The 25,483-nt window shown below is 36.4% G+C and overlaps 1 protein-coding gene across 2 annotated transcripts; it reads right to left on the bottom strand.

Annotated features, from left to right (window-relative positions):
• Nucleotides 1-10,394: 10,394 nt before the first annotated feature.
• On the bottom strand, nt 10,395-11,719 carry LOC117326844. Of its 2 annotated transcripts, none has more exons than XM_033883621.1 (3): nt 11,214-11,719; nt 10,924-11,033; nt 10,395-10,730 (listed from the first exon to the last, which is right to left on the bottom strand). In XM_033883621.1, exons 1-3 carry the CDS (start codon nt 11,278-11,280, stop codon nt 10,416-10,418), a joined length of 492 nt encoding a protein of 163 aa, XP_033739512.1. In that variant the 5' UTR covers nt 11,281-11,719; the 3' UTR covers nt 10,395-10,415. The 2 variants fall into 2 exon arrangements, with proteins under 2 accessions (XP_033739512.1, XP_033739513.1); XM_033883622.1 differs by having other exon boundaries at nt 11,210-11,719.
• Between the last annotated feature and the right edge of the window lie 13,764 nt (nt 11,720-25,483).

A 25,483-nucleotide genomic window follows, 5' to 3' on the forward strand; every position in this document is an offset into this window, starting at 1 on the left:
AAAATGATAAAAAGAAATTATTTATGCGTCAGAAATATGTTTTTCAAGAATCTTAAAATTCCAGTGAGCCGTTTACAGAGGTGATAGTGAGTGTAAGGAATGATAACTCTGGTAGAGATTGTATCGCTCCTAAATTTAAACTGTTCGAACCTCTCAGAAAGCACTAAGATCACCTTCGAGTGAAATTTTTGCTATCATGATATATCCTCAAGTTGTGAAAAATTGGGCGATGAACCCCAACACGATCTCGTGCTTTTAAAACGCAGATTTCCTTCAGATGTGTAAATTTGAATCCATAGCAATTAGCGTCTGAAATGTCTGTCATCTGATCTGGAAAATAATACCAAAATTACAATACATGTCTCTTTTTTTGTGTTTTTTTATTTCATTTTTCAAGTTTTTCAGCAAAGTGTAATATAAAAATATAACATATACACTCGCACATGAAATCATTATTACATCACATGTATGATATCATCATCATCATCATCATCATCATCATCATCATCATCCACTTATCTCCATGCGAGCCTTCAACTTTAACTGTCCAGGCAGATGGACATAGGTTACTTATTAAGGTTACCAATAACTGAACACAAATTTAAAAAAAAATAATATCAATATTCCTGGTACAGGGATTGGGTCCGGGGCCGGGTGCGGCGTACGAGAAATCGCGGGGACCATCCGGTTAGCATTAGCCAATCAGCGTCGAGCAATGAAGTCGTACTGTGGAGTCCGCCAAAGTAACCAAATGCTGAATTTTCTCACAGAATTTTGCAGAATAACCATGTTATCAATGGGTCTAAAAGCATAAAACAATTATAAACTACTTCATAACATTACGAAGGATCCAGGCATGCTTCGTGTACAATATAAGGTAATGTATTACTAGGTCTAAAATTATGTCTGAATAATTTTTTCAAGTTAACGACGAAACGAATCTCGCCATTCCAACCATGGCATGGTCGGCATACAGTAGCTTTGGTATGGAAAGTTGTCGGAAGTTTCTCGTATTTACGTCGAGCTTAATTCATATTGTAACATATTCCATATATACTTGGGCCAGGCGCGTAGCCTGGAAAGTTTTGCATGCATTAAGATGGAAGGGGGTCCGTGGCGGTGCCCCCCCCCCCCCCCCCCCCCCCCCCTCAGCGAGGAAAAAAATGAAATCTAGACTACAAATTATGCATCCGGTCGCGTAAACTTGGTATTATCTCAAATTTCTGTAAACATTCATTTCATATTGCACAAAAATATGAAGATACAAAATTCATAGATAAGTCTCTGATTCACAGATTGTATAATAACATCATCAAAGGCCCAATGGGTCTGAATCACTCACCTGCTACCCTTTGATCTATACATGATTAAGAACAAGTGTATCAGAGACCAGATCTAAGATCTCAGGGTCTCACAGTTATTTCAAAAAGATGTCTTTTAAATATTTTGGCCAATTTAACTCTTTCATATTTTCAAATCATGGTTAAGGTCATTCTATTGAACATTTCCTAGTCCTTAATTCACCCAGGGATGCTACATTATGTGGTCTCTGGACCTTTTGGTTAATAGGATGCTACATTATGTGGTCTCTGGACCTTTTGGTTAATAATCAAAAAGTTGCTGTTGGGCTGATTCTGACTGAACCTGTGTATCAGAAAATTGCACCGAAGACGCCATTGACCATTCTTGGGGCCCATGAGCACCCCCCCCCCCCCCCCCCCCCCCCAAAATAATCAAATCAAAACTTGGTGACTGGATGACTACATTTTAATCAGGCCCGAGTTATATGCCTCAAACCGACACCTTAATATACCCAGCTTCGCTGATCATGGGTTCATCAGAATCTTCCATTCTGAATTATAATTTGTATGTGGAGTATTGCGAACAAAACATAAACTCAAGATATATAAAGTTCAGGTGGTTTTATTGATATAACAAATACATAACAGTCAATGTTGATAACCAGACATTAAAGGACAGACCTATCGTCTCACACTCCGACACACGTATACACTGGACCTTACACACAAACACTGGACCTACACTATAAGAACATGATGGATGAAACCAGAGTACAGTAAGCAGATGATAGACAAATGTACTTAATAAATTTCCTCAACTTTTACAATTATTCCCCTTAAGACAAAAGTTACAACTTTATGTCAAACATTTACAAAATTTCTACAGAGATGGATAAATAATTCGACCAGATCCCGAATGTAAATGATTCAAACATCAAATTAAAGGTTCACGTAAACTTGGTATTATCTCAAATTTCTGTAAAAATACATGTCATATTTCACAATAATATGACAATACAAAATACAATTTACCTGTTGTCTCCCTCCATTCACACAGATTGTATAATAACATTAACAAAGGCCTAATGGGCCTGAATCACTCACCTGCTATCCTGTGATCCTATTACATGAATCTAACCAGGCCAGAAATCACTCAAATTACAAAACAGGTGTTCAGGTTGTCATGTTTTAAGATGTACACTATGATAGCAGGACATATATTTTGTATTTCAATGGTAGCGGTATAAAGCAGATCTGAATCTGCACTACCATGAGCCTTCAGTCTGCAAATATGCATATGAATCTATACATAACGTTACAAATTAATATTTCTGTCTCCCTGTCCTGTTTGTGTGCGTGAGTGCGTGCATGTAATGTATGTACTTGTATGTATGTCTATCTTTACTTATTGTAATATGTACAATAAAACAACAAAGATTATGTTTAAGTTTTCCTTATTTTAATGTTTCATTTCTTTTTCTCCATGATAACTATGTCTTTCAAATCAATTCCTTCATCAATTTTATTGTCATGTGATAATAATATTTTGTGTCTCTTTTGAATCTTACAATGGTTGACTTCACGCTTCATTGTATAAATGTCTTTTCTGTTCATTATCCAGGTCCTTGGAGCGTCTGTGATTGGACGCCCAAACCTACTACACAGTTCTTTAATGGCATTGCCCGGTCCATGGTTCACAGAATACACAGCCCTATGAGCTCTCCATGAGAAGTTACAAGTGAAGTTCACACATGAGGGAAGAGTCTGCTTTAACCATGCATCTGTCCACAAATTTTTCCTTTTGGGCGGACAAGTTCCACAGAGCCATTTCCGCCACTGACCTTGAAATCACTTGGTATGTACAAGTTGTCTGTTAACCAGGTATTTCTTTGTCTCCCTACACACACTAAGTGATTTGGTTCTACTATCAATATGTTCACCTTGGTAGAATTTTACATTTGCCTCCCTGACACCATGAGCCACATTCTGTAAGTCTGTCATAAAGGTGAGACAAGTCTGCCTGACACCGAGCAGCTAGGTCCAGAGTAATCTTCCCTTGATTGTTTGTCACTCTTTCCTAGTGGATCCTATAGAGGGTGAAAAGGGACATAAGTCAAACATAATATTTTCATTCTTCTTTCTTACTTTTTTTTACTTTTCTCATTTGCAACTTCTCATTATTTGTCATTACTGCTTCATTTCTCATAATTTTAGTGCTTCATTTTACGTTATTACTATTTTGAATTCAAAACTCTCTATTTAACATTTTATCTTCAATTTCGCATTTTATCTGGTTTTTTTTTTTTTGTTTTTTTTGTTTTTTTTTTACTGTTGTGTAGATTTTATATTTAAACTTTGAAATATAACTGTATTGTTCTCCAATTTTACAACTTGTAAAATAACTATTATTGCTAAAGCATGTTACATGAAAGATGAAAACTAAAAATGAAGAGAGAAAAAAAGGGGAAAAAGTAAGAAATAGAAAGTTAGAATTATGTCCCAAAAAACCCTAATGCATTTTTCATCTTCATTTTAACACCAGAGGGTGCTCAAATCAATCGCTTCGGAAGTAAGGATTACTCCCTACAGCAGCCATGGCAACAGTGACTCTCAAATTCCTACCAATGCCCGACTGGAACACTTCATCATTGTTTGGATAAAGCTTAGGCCCTAAATTATACACTAGTCTCACTGCTTTTTATCCTTAATATTCGAAATAATATCAATATTATATCCTCAGATGATAAAATCCTAGTTAATAAAAATGTGTTTACGACACCGAGCCCGTTTTTCGTGTCTGCTTTCGTTTTGTGCTCCGGTTGAATGGCACAGAGCTCGAAGTACTAGACTGGTCTTCGTAGTCCCGCATATCATACAGCGCCCGTGCTGCCAGTTCCAAGACTTCGGATATATCAAGCGATGATATTGCCGAAAATTGATTTAATATATAAAATTTTAAATTTTATTTCGAGACTTTCCCCATAGTTCAAAGTCAGTATCAGTGTCTTTGTCAGTGGTCCGTGTCGAGCAAATTGGGAGATTGTCTTTTTTTTTTTTATTCGAAAACTTCTTCAGTAGTGTTGGGAATCACAAATAAGTTCATTATCAATCATCATTATATTGATAATTAATCAATCATGAATAGAACTTTAGGGAAATATCTAGAAAAGCATCATTATGATTACCCAGGTAATTTAATATCAAGAACAGGTGGGCGAGTTATCTCCCTTTTTCTATCACAGATGAAAATTAGATAATTAGCAAGTTTTAAATTGTTTTATTTGAATATGAACAAGAAGTCATGTAAAGGAAGCTTAACCATGCATAATAAATCGTGTTTTTATTTTTAAATAACTTTTTCAACCTTTTATCAGGTAGCAGTGTACACCAGTTTGCCCAGTTTCTGAAAATTAAGTGGCAATTATCTCTTACTCTTATATATATTTGCTTTGTTAGCTTTTTTATCACCCTGTGAATAGCCAGCTGAGTCAGTTTGAGGCAGGGTCTCCTTGTAGTAGCTAGTGACTACCTCTGAACAACATGCAGGAGACCTGTCTGTCCACATGCCATCCAGGAAATGGAGCTTACCAAGCAAAATAAATAATATTTTCTTTTCAAATAAATGATTTAAACTTCTTGTAAGGTAGCAGTGTAGCCCAGTTTTCCCAGATTCTGAAAAATAAGTAGCATCTTTAAGTCTGAGGCTGGGTCTCCTTGTAATAGTTGGTGACTACCTGACTGAACAACATACAACAGGCCCATTGCATGCCATCCAGAACAATAAGGGTAAAGTGGTCTTGCCCAAAGACATAACCATGACAGCACATACCGGCCTGATTGTCAGCTTCCCTTTTCTTCTGCAGGATAACTGTTCAAACTTTTCTATACTTCTTCTATATATATAATACTAATATACTTGGTGTATTTGGTTTAACGTCCTATTAACAGCTAAGTTCATTTAAGGACGTGCCAGGTTTAGAGGTGGAGGAAAGCCTGAGTACCAGGAGAAACACTACCGGCCTACAGCCAGTACCAGTTAACTTCCCACGTAGGTTTCGAACTAGCAACCCAGAGGTGGAGGGCTAGTGATATTAAGTGTCATGAGACCTTAACCACTCGGCCACCGCGGCCCCTCAATGATAAATAATTAATAAACTATCTTACAGTGGCAATATAAGTACCAAAGAAGTGAAAATTGTGGAAAATTTGTTTCTTAATATCTAAATGGCTTGAAATTGAGAGAGTAGTTCTACAAAATGAAATGAAAACCATATTTTATGCAAAGTCTGAAAAATATGTTAATGAATTTTTTTTTAAGTAGAACATAGAGGGTAATTACTTGCGGTCTAAGGCCTGCAATTTCAGTACCTGTTTAAAACTTTTTAATTCTTATTTGTCAGAGTTGCAATTGTAAAAGATGTGAAAATTAAAGAAAAAGGTGTTATCCCAATATCAAAATAGTTTGATATTGAGAGAATAGTTCTACAATATGAAATTAAAACCAGATTTTATGTAAAGTTTCAAAATCCTGAATTTGTTTCTTCAGTAGAATAAAGAGGGAAATTGACTGCAGTCTTTGGCCAACAATGTTTGCATATGGTGGTGTTGGCCTAAAAAAAAGAAACATATAAACTATTTACATGTACACTATAGTCCTACTGTAGTGTTACTGTATTTCACCTGTGTGGCGATGACATTATGAAGAAGACTATCTTGTAGAATGGTTATCATGCATTAAATCCTGGTCATTGTTTGAATTTGTCGAATAATTTTCTATAATACCTTTATATAAGTAAAGTTTAAATTCAAAATGATAAAAAAAAAACTACATTGTTCTCCAACATTGAATTTAACTTAGTGCAACACAATAAATACATAATAGTTCAAAAAACTTAAGTATAAATTTGTCAGAATTGGTTTCTTGCACATAGTTTTCTTTGGTATATGTAAGCGAAAGGTTGAAATATGTTGGAATGGTATTTAAAGCAAAGATATTTCAAAATTTACCAATTGCTACCTGTGTGCAGATGAAATTTTGGAGAAAAACTATTTTGTAAAATAGTGATAACAAAATATTAGTAATTCTTTAATTTTGACAAGTAGTTTTCTATAATACCTTTTGTAATAAGTTGAAACTGATTAAAAATTCAAAGGCAAAACAAAACTACAACATGGTTCCACACCCTAAATTAGTTAATTAACTTAATGTGATATAACAATTGACATAATTTTAGTAAAATTTTCTCAGAACAGGTTTCTCGCACATGGTTTTCTTTGGCACATGTAAGCAAAGGGTTGAAATATGTTGATATGGAATTGATAATAAAGCAACTTATAGATATTTGAAAATTTACTAATTCATGAAATTTCAAAGTCAACTATTTTGTAAAATTGTGATAGCTAAAACCTGGTAACTCTTTGATTTCGTCAAATAATTTTCTATCTTATACTTTTTTTGTAATAAATTGAAATTAATTTAATTTTAAAAGATGAAAAAAATGCATGACATCTTTCTATACATATTGTTTTCTTTGGTGCATAAAAGTGAAGGGTTTAAATATAATAATTTGAAAACTTATTTCATTTATTAATCAATGCAAAAGATGATATAATTTGATACTGTCCTAAGAACCATCTCAATAAAGGGCAGGTCAGAGACTTTAATTTCAAAATTCAAAGCATTAGAATATAAATATTTCATTAACAATTTGAAAAAAAATGTTCTACATTTGTATTACTGAAAAAGAATTGTTCAGTATACTGCTAGTGTGTACTGAAGTACATGTACAGTAGCTCCTTGAAAGTTCGTGTTATCGTAAGCTAATCGTCGTTGCTCCTCAACATAAACAAATATCAGCTGATCAAGACATCAAAGCATAAACTAACGACACAGTAATGTCATTACGTCGCCTGTCTCTAAAACGTTAATGAACACGTAACATTTACACTAAACCTACTGGAAACCTACGACTCCGTAAGAGTTTAGATTTGTTATCAAAAAGAATTGAACGCTGGTCTAACATTAGCTGATTGCCAAACTGACCCACTTCCGTCACAAAAGTTGAGCGATGTCGTAAAACGACACGGACAAATCGTCAAAAACAAACATATTATTGGTACACAAATGGTGTCTCAATACTAATAATTACATATCTAATAAGCACAATGCCTAGGATTTAACCGTTTTGATAAAATCATAATATGAAGTTACCAGTCGGTGGTTGTTGGGGAGCGCCCCTGTGATTATATATTTATGTTTAGATTTTACTGCCCCCTGGTGTTAGAATAGTTTGAAAAAATGCATCAGGGGTTTTTTGGGACATAATTCTGAAACACTAACATTGTTGTTGTGAAATAAAATATACTTAAATAACCAAATAGGAAAAGAATAAAAATGTGATATTAAACCACTAAATTTGAAAACCATGAAACTATCAAGCAGAAACTGAAAAAATGACATATTAAATCCAAGTTTTTGGTCACAAAATAGAAATACCCGACTAATATCTAAAATTGTTAAACATAATTTTACTTAGTTTATAGCATCAGTCTGCAGCAATAGGAATATAAAATAAAGAAACACAAACTATCTAATGCTGAATAAAAGAAATTAAATATCAATACTTATCACCATGTAAAAATAAAGAAATGAAAAAATAAAAGATAAAGGAACAATAATCAAAACAATAAGTATAATGATTAAACAAACAAGAAAAGTTAAACATAGAATTATGTCCCTTTTAACCCTCCATAGGATCCTGGTACTATTTCCTCAACTTTTACACACTATTAGAATTCCTTGTGACATAAATAGGGTCCAGATTGGGTGTGGCTTTGTACATTATGTACCACTTTTATTAGATAACCTGAGATGAAATCTCAAAGTCACCTATTTTAATGGCCTTTTGTCCGTCATCATGCGTCATGCCTATCAGAAGTCTCCTTTCAATAATTCCATCAATTAAGGTCATTCTGGACACTTTACTGGTAGACATTTAACCCCAATGATTTAAGCACTTCAGCAGTCATTCCCTATATCTGTCTATCATCACCGCTGGTTCAGTGTAAACATTGTGTAATCATTTGGGTGTTGTACTGTTTGTACAGTTGTACTGTTTGTACAGTTGTACTGTTTGTACAGTCACATGTCTTTATTTCTGTGTCTGTCTTTTGGCTCTATATAATTGCTCTAGTCCTGAGTTTTTTTTTACATAAAGTCCAGAAATGATAAAGTGTAGGAGATAACATTGAGTTATCTCCCCCTGATCTGATTTGTATATTTCTCAGTAGTACAATATTTATACTTGATTATAACCAAAAGCCATAATTCTTTAAGTTCAAAGTTAACTAAGATAGTTAAATCTAAATTACAAAATGGATTCAATTCTCATATCTTTTCTTGTAGGAATCTCCAGTAGAAGACTTGATAACCGGCCCAAGACTTGCAGCCAGCCACTTCCATTTTGGTATCATATCCTATCGTGTCCTGTTCCAGAAAAGGTAAATTTGAATTTTTTTTCTTAGATTCTATAGAGACCACAGAACTAAATAGAACATAGATTGTGTGTTTTCTTGTTCACGCAGTCAAGAATAGGAAGTTGAATTATGCATCTGGGCCTACTGATTGGATCTTTAGGTGAGACAAGTTTCTAAAGTTTTATGTGTGGGCTGGGAAATACATGTAGATGTGAAATGTGTTAAAAGAAATTAATATTTTTCCAGTCTGTGGGAGTTCATTAAGTGTGTAATTTGTTGTAAATTTAGGTGAACTTGTGGTGCTGAATTTAATACAAGATGGTGGCCTCCGTATTAAAAAAAGTTCAATTGGTTGAATTTTTTAATGTTCTATAGGTGTGTGAGATGCTAGGGATAGTGGACCAGTTTTTATCGTTATCATCACATGATCATCCCAATCATTACTGTTTTCATTGACAAAGGTTGATAACTAAGGTATGATTTAACCTTTCTAACTAGTCCGTCAGTCTGAGGTCTGTAGGGAGTTGTTCTAGTTTTATCTAACCCTAACTTCTCACAAGTAGCTTTAAACAGGCCAGATTCAAACTCATGACCTTGGTCTGTCGAGATCTGCATGCATATAAACTCTGTGACTAATTTGTCAGCTACTGTTTGAGCATTGTGCATATAAACTCTGTGACTAATTTGTCAGCTACTGTTTGAGCAGTGTGATCTGCTACAGTGTATACTTCTGCCCATTTAGGCCAAACAAAATTAATGTCTTGTTTCTCAGGCACATTTTTCCAAAAAAGGATGAGGGAGGGAGGCTTTTTTTTTTTTTTTTACTACCTAAAAATGTGATGAGGGAGGGACTTTTTTTATTTTTTTCTCTCAGTCACATAATGATACATATACATGAATCATGTGATTTGAAATTGTGTCAATTGTTAAATGCATAAAATGAATAAAGAAATCTTAATTTTAAACTATTGTCTTTATTTTCTGGTATTAAACTTGCAATTTAACGGTTAAATTGAAAAACAATTGAAATACAATTTTATGTTCAATGTTCACCAGATGTACACAAGTGATCAGGAACTCCCTATGTTTTAAGATTTGGTTCTTACATAATGTCCAAACAGTTTTGTTGCTTCGTTTACCTTCAAAGACATCGATCATTACTTTATCAAAAACATCAGCTTTCCGTTTGCCGATCGCGGCCGACACATCATGATCCGTGAATTTTGGCGGAAACGACCAGTCGTCGGGACCAAGCGATCCCTCGCGCAGACCCTTGTAAAGTTCGCCAAACGAACAAGTGTCGCTATAATTCGATATGATTGTCCAGGGTAAAATAACACTGCCAGAAAAAGATATTTGAATGGAAATCATTGCTAGTACCATGTGCAATCGAAAAATCAAGCTTCTAAAAGATAAACAAACGTTTCAACAGTGTCTGAAAGTAACTCTGAATTCTCCATAGACAATAGGTCTACAGAAAACTGAAATTCCATAGCCCAAGTAATTTTTCCATAGACCCATTTTTTACAACATGCTTTTTAGTAGCAGAGTGATAGTCGTTAAACTTATTGTGAAATAAGTGCAATGTCGTTAATGAAATAAAAAAATGAGAATCAATTGTAATTGTTAATAAGATTTTTATTTGCGATTGTTAATCAGTTCTTTTTTAAATTTTATTTCTTTGACCGTTTCGTGCTCAAGCTCAACCGCAGCCGCTTCCTTTAACACTTTGGTGAATGTGTCACCCATATTATCAAAGCCTGGCTCAAAATCCCCCTCAACATCTGAATCAACATCCTCTGAATCGGACTCCATCTGATGATCTATTTCAGCTTCTGCTTGTCCATCTCCTTCTATCACAGCTTCACCCTCTATTTCCTTTGAAGTTGATGCTGCCTTTAGTGCAGACCTCTCAAATTCTGGTCTCCTCATCCCTCCAGATGGTGTTTTCATCTGTTTAATGCAAACTTGCAGTGTTGGTTAAAATAATATTAATTAGTTAATAATAAGCCTTCTGAAGTTATCTTGAGAGGCTGATATGAACTAGTATGCTATAATGCACTATGCATAATTAATGTTATTGTTTTAAAGGACTTTGAAACACTTTCAATTGAAGTGACTTTAAACTAAAAGGTATTAAACTAACCAAAAACCTGTTAATGGCATCTTCTGGGTCAAATTGTTCAACAGAAGAAGTGAGCGACTTTACGATCATTACGTCAGTCATTGCCTCAATGGTAAGTCTGCACCTTTTGTCTAACAGATAAATGATAGGATAAATAATACATGAATCACAGAGTATGTAGACATTCTCAAATTCTGACAAGAAACTCCAAATCATGGTTTAATATTCATTCATCAGATAATAATCAAATTAAAGCATAAAATATCTACAAGAAATAATCAAGTTCAAAATCAAATCACAACAGTACCTACATTTCATCACGTTGTCCTCGACCTCGTAACATAACCAGTCTCTTCCAACAGAACAAGCCAGTGGCATTGAAAAGTCCTTTCTCTGGTGTTGTCGTCATATGCCTTTCGTTTAGCATGTAACTGTGTCGCCGAGGAATAAGCAGAGGAATGTTTTCGCTTCGTATTTGGTTTAGCACCTTCATAATACTTTAACATGTGCGCCATGTTGTTTTGAATAACTGCGTCATGCAAACGCTTGCATCGTTCGGTGTCAAATCACTCAGACGCTTGAAGCAAATACACCCTGCTGACGCGCTTTTCTCGGAAGATTTACTTTTATTTTGAGCTCATTTATTACTGGATCATTAGTCAAAAGACAAGGAAAGATTTTGTTATCATGTGTCATGAGGAAAATTTAATATCAAGACTGAAAAATTGCATAGCCAATCGGTCCAACACAATGAATTTTTACATAGACCGATCAGATTTTCTGTGGCCTCGGGCCATCGGACCACCTTTACTTTCGAACACTGTTTCAATGATCTGATTTGGGAGATTCTAAAACACGGATCGGGCAAGTTCCGGATATTGCGGCAACCAACGTCGGATTTTTTCCGGAATTTATTTTTCGGCGCGGACGTTTTTATTTTTTTGATTTCAATAAAAAGTGAGTGGTGCGGGGGGTTCATATTGGATGCGGGCGGGCCTGAGAAACAAGAAATTAATTTTATTTGGCCTTAGAGAAATAATCCCGATGTTACCACTATGATATAGTTGTTTCCATTCTCTGTAGTTTGCAGTCCACCCAGGATGTCTGGCGACGCACTCTAATGGAGCCCCCTACTGGCACTGAAGGGGACAGAGGAGCTAAGTTGGACTCTTGTGGGATCAGACTTCCTGTGAGCACATGAATCACAGGCCTTACACCAGTTTTTAACATCTTCTACTAGACCAGGTCGATAAAACCACTTCTGAATGAGATCAGTCGTACTATCCTGACCAAGATGACCTCAAGTTCTGGAATCATTTAAGTGACCCTGGATTTCCTCTCTAATGCATGTAAAGTAGCCATAACTTGTTTTAATTTTCTACCTGACAAATCTGTCAACTCTGTTTTACACAATATTCCCTGTTTAGACAAGTAATTCCTACATATGAAATTCAAAACGCAGGTGACATATAAATCTCACTGTCGGCCTCCTCACAGAGGTTTCTACAATGGGAAACCTTGCCGAATTCCACGAGTTATAGCATACTCACCTGTTACCCAATTATTATTTTTTACAAAACCTTTAATATTCATATAACATGTTTTAATCCAATTAATGAATGAAATTCCAAAACCAACTTTTTCCAAACTAGCATACATAAATTTCCATTCGATGGTATCAAAGGCTTTTTTAAAATCTAAAAATAATACACAGCTGTCAATGTTGAATTTTTCAGAATAATCTATAATATCTTGAATTTTTCTAATATTACAACCTATAAACCTATTTTTTATATATCCATTTTGGTCGGTATGAATGATATTTGGCATAACTGATTTTAGTCTCATAGCTAGAGAATATGCTGCAATTTTGTAATCAATGTTCAATAATGATATTGGACGCCAATTGCCTAATAGAGTAGCATTTCCTTTTTTATAAATAAGAGATACCAAACCGTATTTTTGTGTTTCACTTAATTCTCCATAATCATATGCTTCATTTAAAGAATTGATCAGTAATAGTTTTAATTGGTTCCAAAATGCTTGATAAAATTCTACCGACAACCCGTCAGTACCAGCACTCTTGTTTTTAGGTCATCTGACCCGAAGGGTCAGGATGACCTATAGCCATCGTGCTTCGTCCGTCGTCGTCCGCCGTCCGCCGTCCGTAAACTTTTCACATTTTAATCTTCTTCTCAAGTTCCACCAGTAGGATTCACATGAAACTTGCCAGAAATGATCCTGAGATGGTCCTGACCAAGTGTTGTTATTTTTCGGGTTGGTCCGAAATCCAAGATGGCCGCTATAGCCGCCATTTTGAAAACACATTTTAAACTTCTTCTCAAGTTCCACCACTGCTGTTGGGCTGAAACTTGCCAGAAATGATCCTGAGATGATCCCAACCAAGTGTTGTTATTTTTTAGATCAGTCCGAAATCCAAGATGGCCGCCATAGCCGCCATCTTGAAAAACACATTTTAAACTTCTTCCCAACTTCCACCAGTGCTATTGAGCTGAAACTTGCCTGAAATGATCCTGATATGATCCCGACCAAGTGTTGTTATTTTTCAGGTCGGTCCGAAATCCAAGATGGCCGCCATAGCCGCCATCTTGAAAAACACATTTTAAACTTCTTCTCAAGTTCCACCAGTGCTATTGAGTTGAAACTTGCCTGAGATGATCCTGATATGATCCCGACCAAGTGTTGTTATTTTTCGGGTCGGTCCGAAATCCAAGATGGCCGCCATAGCCGCCATCTTGAAAAACACATTTAAAACTTCTTCTCAAGTTTCACCAGTGCTATTGAGCTGAAACTTGCCTGAAATGATCCTGATATGATCTCGACCAAGTGTTGTTATTTTTTAGATCAGTCCGAAATCCAAGATGGCCGCCATAGCCGCCATCTTGAAAAACACATTTTAAACTTCTTCTCAACTTCCACCAGTGCTATTGAGCTGAAACTTGCCTGAAATGATCCTGATATGATCCCGACCAAGTGTTGTTATTTTTCGTTATTTTTTCGGGTCGGTCCGAAATCCAAGATGGCCACCATAACCACCATCTTGAAAAACACATTTTAAACTTCTTCTCCAGGTTCATTGGTGCCTTTGAGCTGGAAATGGATGAGGATGTCAAGGAAGGCGAGCCAACATAGTGTTATTTTTTTGGCCTCGTAAAAACTTTGACATGGCAGCAATATGGCGGCCATTTTGTAACATGATTGCGCAATCATGGTTTTCCTGAACAACACCTATTTCAAACTTCTTCTCAAATTCCACTGGTGGAATTCAGCTCTAACTTACCAGAAATGATCCTGAGATGGTCCTTACCAAGTGTAGCTATTTATCGGGTCGGCCAGAAATCCAAGATGGCTGCCATGACAGCCATCTTGAAAAACGAATTTTATACTTCTTCTCCAGTTCCACTGGTGCCATTGAGCTGGAAATTGGTGAAGATGTTAAGGAAGCAGGGCCAACTAAGTGTTGTTATTTTTTTGGCCTCGTAAAAACTTTGACATGGCAGCAATGGCGGCCATTTTGTAACATGATTGCGCAATCATGGTTTTCCTGAACAACACCTATTTCAAACTTTTTCTCAAATTCCACCGGTGGGATTCAGCTCTAACTTACCAGAAATGATCCTGAGATGGTCCACACCAAGTGTTGTTATTTATTGGGTTGTTCAGAAATCCAAGATGGCCACCATGGCCAACAGTGCCACTATATACTTGCTACAGAGAATGCATACTACAATAATATAAGGGTTTTAATTTAGAGTCAGATGACCGTTAAGGCCCCTGGGCCTCTTGTTTTTCATATGGTCCAGAGCATATTTGCACTCTTTTTCCGTTAATTTCCCTTCACAGGATTGCGCTTCCTCAGCTGTTAACCTATTTATACCATGTGTGTTTTGGACATACTCATTTATCTCTACTTCAGATGGGTCATCTGATGTATATAGTTTCTCATAAAAATGTTTAATTGTCTGTAAAATTTTCTCTTGAGTCGTGTATTAATGTTCCGGAATCATCTTCTATTTCATTTATAACTTTACTTGATTGCCTTTTCTTTTCTAGACCTAAGAAATATTTTGTATTTTTTTCTCCCTCTTCTGTCCATTTAATACGTGAGCGTATTTGTGCCCCTTTTGCTTGTTGATTGTATAAGTTTTCTATGTCATTTTCAATACGTTTTGCCTCTTCATCCTCCATTACTGTAGTATTTGTTTTATTGTTCAGATTTTGTAATCTTTCTTCGAGAGAAACTAATGCCGATTTCTGTTTTCTTGATTTTGATATACTATATTGAATAGATTCGCTTTTAATCATTATTTTGCAATAATCCCATGTTTGTCGATTATTCAATTCATTTTGTTCGCTATAAAATTTTGCATCGAGTATGCATTTTTTAATAATTTCTTGATATTCTTTATCATTTAGTATACTGTTGTTGATTTTCCATATTCCCGGTCCATTTTCCTTACTTGTAAATAGTTTTAAAGATACTCCCTGATGATCTGTACTTCTTATTTGAGCTAGCTGGTCTAATGTCTGCAGATTTTACCAAATTATTGAGTTTTTTTTCGTTAAGAAAAAAATCAATTCTACTAGCCTCTCCTTGTCTGTTCCGTCTCCAAGTATATTGTGTCTTTTGTTTGTTTTTCTCTCTCCAAATATCTGTCAGTTTTAATGATTGTTTTAAATGTTTCAATCCATATGTTATATTTCTATTTCTCATTTGTGCATTACTTCTTCTATAACATTGCTGAAGAACTTCGTTAAAGTCCCCGCCTATAATTGTCATTCCCGTCCCCTTTTCCTTTATGTCATTTAAAACTGATTTTAGAAAAGCATTCCTTTCGTGTTGATTATTAGGAGCATAAACATTTACAATAGTTAAAATGGTGTTTGCTATTTCCATATTTAATAATATAAATCTACCATTTGGTTTATTATGTACATTTAAGATATTTGCATTAAGATGTTTCTTTACAATAACACTAACACCTTTTTTATTTTGTTCCCCAAAACAATGATAGCAAGAAGCAAACTCACTCGTTTCAAATTTTAACAAGTTACTTAAATTGGGTGTAAAATGTGTTTCCTGTAAAAGACATCAAATTTTTGTTGTTTCATCCACTGATATAACCGAAGTCTCTTTCCTTTATCCCTCAGTCCTTGGGCATTTAAGGAAAGAATGTGAATAGCACTTCCGGTCTCTACTTTATATCATGTGTCATTTATTTTTATGTTTTTTCTTTTCTTTATTCGTCGGCGACGGGGGCGTGCGTGATTTTGACAGGCTTCTGTCGCGAGATTTTGGAGTCTCGCAGCCAAAAGTCGAAGGTTTGATGAACTTGTCTATTGTTTGTACCTGTTGTTTACCGATGTTTTTTTCTCTTCTTTCTTTTCTACTTTCCTTCCTTGTGTCTGTATTTGTAGCCCCATGTGTTGTATTGTCGTCTCTCTTTTGTGTTTCCACATGCTGAGATTCATCATTTTGTTCTTGTTCTCCATCATCTGATTGACTCTCCTCGATGTCCTCTGCCTTCTTCGTATTCATGCACTCATCCCTCTTATGTCCCGATTCTTTGCAATAGAGACATTTCCATTCATTCCTGCAATTTGCAGAACTATGTCCATCTTCCAAACATTTCCTACATTGTTTCTCTTCTGTTTGTTTTTCGTTTTGTTGCCCTCTTGGTTGCCCATAGTACCATATGGTACCATGGTACCTACCCATGGGCATTGTTTTTGGAAGATCCTTTTGGAGTTTTTGGTAAAGATTACCCTATCCCCTGTGTCACAATTTGTTAGTTTATTGTTTATTCTCAGTTTTTCCCTATACATGTTTAGAATTTCGCAACCGTTTTCCTCAAGTGTTTTCTTGATCAAACCGTCATCTACGGACAATGGAATATTTGATACTTTAATCCGTGTAGTGTGCATTGGGTCATATTTTGGTCGTTTAGGGTTCTCTGGTACAAGCGATACATGTTTACCCCTGATGGTTATACCTCTGCTGAGGAGTGTTACTCGATCAGTCGGGTTGTCGGGGTAAATTCTCCACACGTTCCCTGTACGTTGAATCCCACTGAGATTTTCAGGCACTATCACATTTCCCAAGCTCATGTATATTTCTGCGTGATTTAGCCATTGTTTATTGTCAATATTGTTACCAAAAATGTCAGACTCTTTCATGAATATCGGTTTTGTAGAACCATACCCATTTGGGTACAGGTTTTCATTTGTCTGCGTTAAATCATTTTGTACGTCCTCGGAATCGACTCGCGAATTAACCCCTATGGGTCTCTCACCTGTCGAAACTGCATTATTAGTACCACTCAATATATTTGCCCAGGTATGCACGTTCCCGTCACGCTCCATTGGTCGAACACCTACCTGTGTGTGGCCGGCTTGGGTCAATATGTCGCTCAGTGCTGACAATATATTGCTTACGTCAATCGAGTTTAAAACTGATTTTTAATTCTACGGCATTTATAAGAGATGGAAACAATTAAAACCAATGGCAAATGGTTATCGTCCCTGGTCACATCGATCACATGTAATTACTCCATACCGATTCATATTACAGGTAAATTTTATCGCATGAGTCAGCACCGATGAGTCCTGCTGATCCTCTGTGGTCCTCAGTGTCTCGATCGCGGAGGTTCACCGCGGCACGCTTGGTCACCGCGATCTTTGATGATTTAACCCCGGTGATCAATCGGCATAATTGGTCTATCACCAGGAAACACGGTGATTATTTCTCCATGAACACGCGTCACCATAAATCGCCAGGGAAAGGGTAAACGTATTAAAAGCTAAGGTCCTTACTGTATGTAACAACTCCAATTCCTTTCCCAGCAGGCATGTGACGTCAGATTTACGTCAAATTCAGGTCAGGACGTCATTGACCGGTATTTGACGTACATATACAGACGTCAGACATTTAAGTCAAATTTATGTCAAATCATAACTAAAAACTGTTCACGTATTGACTTCCTGCGGGCACATGAATCACATGCCTTACACCAGTTTTTAACATCTTCTACTAGACCAGGTCGATAAAACCACTTCTGAATGAGATTAGTCGTACTATCCTGACCAAGATGACCTATGATGATATTATTTTGCAATTTTTACTGTAGTACTAGGCCTATAAGCTTACACCGACAAAGGTTGCAGTGCACACATACATAAACCTCTGTACTAGATATGTATACTATATAACCCTTTCCATCATCGGTATGAATATAATCTATGAGTCTATTTGTTAATTATTTGCAACATATTTGTAATGAATCTAGCTAATCAAGTACAACCCATTACAGATGTGAGATGATAATTTGAATGCGAGTTTATCGTCAATCTGTATTATTATGGCCTTTAATAGCTAGAAATTCCATATTGTCTTAATCTTATTTGTGAAAGTCGGGGTAGTTGTCTCCCTTGGTTGGAGCTCATTCCACACGTAGGTTATTTCTGGCTATTTTTTTAAATATAAGATCTAGACTAGACATACCCATAGATCTGTGCAGGATTTGAGTGAAAACCCCATCCTTTGCTATTTAATTCTCTTATTAATAACATACTTACCTGCAAGGCATGATTCGGGTATAATATTTTTGACAGGTATAAAAACAGATTATACTGTAACAATACTGGACTGAACGCTGGTGGCCAGGTTAGGTATATGCTCAAATGATTAAGAGCGCCCATCTAGAGTTTGGAGAATATAGGTCTGTGTTCGAGTCCTGATCTGCATGTTGCGTTTTCCCTCTCTTGTTAGGATACTGCATGAGTTTCATAAGTTTTATGTATCTGAATTAATTCTTTCTCTTGCAAGAAGTAGATAACCTAATGCTGTTTTATGGACATGATAATTTACTTTGTATATATAGCCATACACTACAACATCATTTGCTTATTATCTTGAACATTTCTGTATTTTTATCATTTAATATACATTGTATATCTGGGACTGTTAGGACACCCCAAATACTTTTGACAACTATAGATATCACACGCATTCAATACACAAAACCCTGTAGAAATTGTAATTTCCCAATTTAATTACCAATATACATTGTATATATATTTGTGTATTTATTTCTTAAAATTAATATCATACTAAAATTCTCACTAAGTTGATTGATTATATGATCTAGATATCAGTTTGAAAAAGCCTCAAAAGGTCACGAACATTTTCATTTGTTGTAATTTTTTAATTAAAGCAAAAGCAGAGTCATCTCATTAATATTGAAATCCTATGAAGCAAATAAAGAGTTCAATCTCGATCAGCAAAATATTGATTCAATTCTGTTACATTATGGTCTTGCCTTAGAACTTGCATAAGATTTGCATGAGCATGTGTTATGAATTTAACATGTTAACATTTGTTTTAGGTACTGCATGGGATCCAAATGTCATACATAAAACATTGGAGAAATTTAAGTTCAGCTGCTACATCTTTTGCATTAGAGAGCAACAGCGATGAAAATGAAGATGGAAAAACAGAACACACCGGTACGTTTTCAGATGAGTTAGAAAATAATTATACAGAAACGGAATATGAGACAATACCTAGATATGAGGAGAGTCACTCTGAAGAGTCTGAATTTAGTCTGGCTAACAGAAAATCATGTCAGGAGAGCAGGAGCTGACAAGTTAATGGATATTCTTCGGCAGAGGGGACACAAACTTCCCAAAGATTCTGGGACTTTACTGCAGACGCCGATTGAAGTTCCAACAGAAGCCAGATGTGTGAAGGAAGTTTTGCTTATTTTGATATTAAAGCATCTCTCATTCACTTTCTGAATGGAAAAGACAATTTGGATTTCAGTAAAAATATTGACCTTCTGGTAAACATTGATGGCATACCACTTTGAACCATTCCTTTAACTCTTTACCACTCACAAGCGCATTTTGACGCACTACCATTATTTCCGCACAAACGCATTTTGACACACGTACATATTTCCGCAGAGACGCATTCCGACGCCATGACAGGATTTCCTCAGAACCGCATTTTGACTCATGTCTATTTTGAGATCGTTTACATCGAGGCTCTATTACATCACGTCCGGGGAATTCCAGCCACATATCGGGCGATGATTGGTTAACATGTTTTAGACGCTGATGACGTATATTCATAAGGTTATCTCATTATAATACTGTAGAAACGTGACCTAAAACGAAAGTACACAAAAATGGCGGACCTGCCAAACAACGCTACGATCCTGTATGAATATTTCAATTCAGATTCGGATGAATCGGAGTTTGAGGGATTTTCTGAGGTAGGATCAGATGTGGAGATACCCAATGTATATAGTAGTGACTCTAGTATATATCTATCCAGTGATAATAGTTCCGATAATGATAATCAACCAGGGCCGGAGGAATGGATGAAGAGACCAGATTTTACGATACATTTATCCAGCCATTTACGCAGGAATCTGGCACAAATTTGCCTGAAACTTTTGATTTAAATACTGCCACATCCAAAGATTACTTAGACCTTGTTTTCAATCCTGATATTATATCTGATTTTGTGAGATACACAATTTGACAAATGATTACGCTGCATGGAAGTGTGAACAGACCGATAAACAAGACCCATACTGGTATGACGTTACTGAAAACGAGATGCATGCGTACCATCAATACCACATTTAAGTGAGTAAAAAAGAAACACAACACAATGACACAATATTGAAAGGTTTATATTTATTTCAATATTTACCTGAAATGAGAAAAACGAATTTTAATCATGACATTCACAACATAAATAAAACACAAAAACTTTTTTGTTGCTGTAAACTGAGGATTTAAGACTAATATAAACAAAAACTTTATTTCATTCCATGCCAAATCATAGAGCTGTTCCTAAAGAATCTGAAAATATATACTTTATTCTAATTTTATTGTGAAGTTATTTCAGTATAAGCTTGTAAAACTACAGGGTATACAAACTTAAAAAATTATGAAACTGCCTGAGGAAATAACAACATACATTGTTTACATGTACTGAGGAGGGCTGTCATGGCAACGCTACTGACTGCAGAGTATACTTATACATTGTTGCAATATGGCTCTGAGTGGTAAAGAGTTAAGCTCTTAATTAAGGGGAAAGAAAACCTAATTCTGTTGATGACTTTCTCTGTGATTTTCTTCTGGTGTATGATGATATCCATGAAAATGGTATTATTTTCAAGGAAAACAAAATCAAAATCAAGGCATTTATCTGTGACGCTCCGGCTAGATCATTCTTAAAATGCATATAAGGTCACAGTGGCTATGAATCTTGTGAACGCTGTATTGCAACTGGTACACATGTTGAAAAAAAGAAAAAAAATTCATGGGGAATTTCCTCAGACTACAGTGCATTCCGCTTAATTGGGTTGCCTATTTGCGGGGACTTTTTACCCGATTAACCGACTTATGCAATTAGCCGAAATGCACATCGCCATCTTAGATTTGGTCCGTAATGGTTGCCAAGACTTGGGTTGATTTTGGATGACAATATTTGCGTTATTTTTGTTAATAAACGGTGTTTTTGTTTGTGCTTTTACTGATGTCAATTGTCAGATTACTATTACTAATTGTACTTAAATTTGATGAAATCTCCAAGAAAGTAATGTGCCTGTCTTACAAGAGAGGATATGTCCTACCCCTCTTACATGGCATGGAAAAGTCTACATGTTAGAATAGATTGGTAAATATGAAATCAAGCATGATTCAAGAGTGTATTATACATGTTGATAATTTTAATTTTAAAGGTTCATAATGACATACTAGTGCATGAATTAAATCATTTGAGTAAAATTAATGATAGTTACAGATTTTTTTATACAGTGCTGATTTATTATGTTTAATTCAATAATATGTTAACTTTTGAAATATTTTGTTTTGTTTTTATCATATATATATGATATGTATCAAAACATAAACAAAGTGTTGGACTGCATGCATGTCTATAGTGTAAATCTATTATAATAATATTAATTCATATTTACATATTTCACTTCTTCAGATGTCTTGGATAAGAGTTGTGTGGCAGGAAGACATACAGCGAGAGGAAGGAGTTGTTCCATCGTCATGGGTACAAGATGGAAAAGTGAAGTGGCCAAAAACGTTCGAATGCGTTGAAGGCAATTAAGGCTGGTCGACATCCTGATGATGGCAAAGGGAAATGGCTGGACTTCCCACTTATCAAGGTTTGGTTTGGTTTGTTTTTGTTTAACGTCCTATTAACAGCCAGGGTCATTTAAGGACGTGCCAGGTTTTGGAGGTGGAGGAAAGCCAGAGTACCCTGAGAAAAACCACCGGCCAACGGTCAGTAACTGGCAACTGCCCAACGTAGGTTTCGAACTCGCAACCCAGAGGTGGAGGGTTAGTGTTAAAGTGTCGGGACACCTTAACCACTCGGCCACCATGGCCCCTGTGTGAAACTGTTAAATTGGGGGACAATTTCCATACCAGCTTGAATACTAGAATGTTGTATTTTGATATGTTGCCAAATTTAAGCCAATTATATTTTACAGTGAGCAGATTTTATGTCTTCATTCGGGAAAGGATAGTATATCTTTTGATTTCAAAAAACTGCATGCACAGAATATTGATTTAATATCATATTGACTTATGTATGTAGAAAAGGACACACACATATAACCTGTAACTGTAAACTTTAATCAAACACTAAAACAAGTCATGGTAATTTAAATCAATTGTCTATTTCATATAGATTTATAAAGGCCTATTTTATAATTAGTGAAAAAAAAGAGACTGAAAGCTGTTTTTTTTATTGCTTCGATAGATAACTGGCAAGAGTGTGAGGATGTTAACATTACCACATCAATAGAGACAGAGGAAGAAGAGGATGACATATCTCAGAGGAGAGAGAGGAAAAAGAAGAGATTTTATCACAGGTAGCTTCTTTTCAAATAAATGTTAACACGTTCATTAAGTTTAAAGTATCAAGTTTTCTTGTATATATTGATGAATTAAATCAATACATAGTCAGTCTATAGGGCTTTTTCTCACAGGTTTGGGAAAGGGCCTTTTTGTCTAATTTTGGGAAGAAAATTGGTGAATTGGGAAAGATTTGTTCAGGAGTAAACTGCAATTTTGGGAATTTGGCTAAAATATGAAATAATTTAAATTGGAAATGGGGCCCATGAACAGCCCCAAAAAGCCCCCAGAAAAAGCCCTGGTATACGTTGTTTATCGTTCTACCACCAGCTCTTGATCTCTCGGTCACAAGTTTGACGCTCTCATGGGGCAGTTGGTAGTTGATTACTGGCCGTAGGTTGTTGTTTTTGCTCCAGGAACTCCAGTTTTAAATTTCCTCCCCGGAATGTTAACAGGGCTTCACATTAAACAAAATTAAACCAAAACCGTGTTAATTTATAAGCCATTGTTAGTAAAGTTAAACGTGATCTAGTTGGAAATCAGCAAATCACATCAAAATGCAAACAGATATAAAAAACAATATTACCAACTTGTGATAATATTTTATTAGCCTTTTACTTATTTTTGATATATCTTTATATTCATAAATATTTCATTTTTAATTCAGAACTTGATGATAGAACTGAAAAGGCGACCTTTCCTGTTCAGAATACTTCAGTGGCACCAGTAGCAGAAATCGCAGGCTCTTCTGCTACCAATGGTATGCACCACTCACTTCTGAATGTTTCATATTCTTTTTTTTTATTTCAGAAGCAAGAGGTTGAGATCTTTAGAGAGGTCAGTATCTCGGGACACATCAAGGTCTAGGGAGAGGTCACAGGCTAGGGAGAGGTCACAGGCTAGGGATAGGTCACAGGCTAGAGAGAGGAGGTTACATGCAAGGGAGAGGTTACATGCAAGGGACAGTTCACATGCAAGGGATAGGTCACAGGCTAAGGATAGGTCACAGGCTAGGGAGAGGTCACGTGCAAGGGAGAGGTTACATGAAAGGGATAGGTTACATGAAAGGGAGAGGTTACATGAAAGGGACAGTTCACATGCAAGGGATAGGTCACAGGCTAGGGATAGGTCACAGGCTATGGATAGCCTATAGGTCACAGGCTAGGGAGAGGTCACAGGCTAGGGAGAGGTTACATTAAAGGGAGAGGTTACATGAAAGGGAGAGGTTACATGAAAAGGGACAGTTCATGTGCAAGGGATAGGTCACAGGCTAGGGATAGGTCACAGGCTAGGGAGAAGTCACAGGCTAGGGATAGGTCACCGGCTAGGGAGAGGTCACAGGCTAGGGAGAGGTGACAGGCTAGGGATAGGTCACAGGCTAGGGATAGGTCACAGGCTAGGGATAGGTCACAGGCTAGGGATTGGTCACACGCTAGGAATTGGTCACAGCCTAGGGATAGGTCACAGGCTAGGGAGAGGTCACAGGCTAGGGAGAGGTCACAGGCTAGGGAGAGGTCACAGGCTAGGGAGAGGTCACAGGCTAGGGAGAGGTCACAGGCTAGGGATAGGTCACAGGCTAGGGATAGGTCACAGGCTAGGGAGAGGTCACAGGCTAGGGAGAGGTCACAGGCTAGGGAGAGGTCAGGATCAAAGTCACGCTTTTGTCACAGGCGAGATAGGTCCTGGTCAAGATCGAAATCCTTTTCCCCAAGATGACAAAGCAGGTTGCCTTCACCTTCTGAGTGGAGTACAATAGTGTCCAGACCCCAGTCTAGGCTACCAACAAGATCAAGGTCTAGATCAAGGTCAAGTTAAAAAACAGAACTACACCACAGACAAAGGCCAGGGTCAAGTATGTGCACACTCTCTGCTGCTGACTTGAGCTGGCACATCCCAATCCCTTCATTAACCCCAGGACAGCCACAAAGGTAAGGATATTCATATATCTTAAAGCCACATACTCCCGAACAACCTAAAATCCTAGTTGCACACATGTATTAATGGCAATCCAAGATGCTCATTCACGCTCTCCCAACATTAAAATGACCACTGGCCTGGACGCTTGACCGGGGGAGTCCTTGAGACATCAGTGTATAAAAATAGCTCCGAGAGCAAGGCTATAACAACCTGCACTGATCGAGCATACATGAACTTTGCCTTATAATGCTTTCTTTTAAACATATTAACAGAATATTCGTGTAATACCCAGGTAACTGAACAAAATAGACAAACATATTTTACATTTAAATACTTAATATTAAAATGTAGCAATATGCATACAACAAAACATCGTTAAATCTTTGATCAGTGAACTTGACAATGTTCAAAAGCTAACCAGCAATCTAATAGACATCCGGAAAAATCGGAATTTCAGTCTATTCCTTTTTCTTCTCTCGTTTAGTTCTAACGAATCATTTCCTTTCCAAAATATTCGGGTTTTGCCGATTCCACACACTTTTACGTCTTATTTTTTGCAGTTTCACGCTTGCGGTGTTCCTCCATTTTGGATGGACTGTTAAACCCGCCATTGCATTGTTGAACTAATTTTAGAGAAATTTGGTCCGGCTGCCGCAGTTATTAATTTTGGGAATCCCCATATACTTTCATAAATACACATTTCTTTCAGTTTCATTACAAATTGCATCGTTATTACAAATTGCGTGGTGACAAG

Source organism: Pecten maximus, chromosome 5 (genome assembly GCF_902652985.1).
Source record: "Pecten maximus chromosome 5, xPecMax1.1, whole genome shotgun sequence".
NCBI classification, from domain to species: domain Eukaryota; kingdom Metazoa; phylum Mollusca; class Bivalvia; order Pectinida; family Pectinidae; genus Pecten; species Pecten maximus.

Coding starts and splice junctions, on each gene's coding strand:
- LOC117326844 (XM_033883621.1), bottom strand. CDS start 11,280: ATGCCACTGGCTTGTTCTGTTGGAAGAGACTGGTTATGTTACGAGGTC. Junction 11,034..11,213: donor CGAGGACAACGTGATGAAAT/GTAGGTACTGTT, acceptor TTTATCTGTTAG/ACAAAAGGTGCAGACTTACC. Junction 10,731..10,923: donor ATGCCATTAACAGGTTTTTG/GTTAGTTTAATA, acceptor TGCATTAAACAG/ATGAAAACACCATCTGGAGG.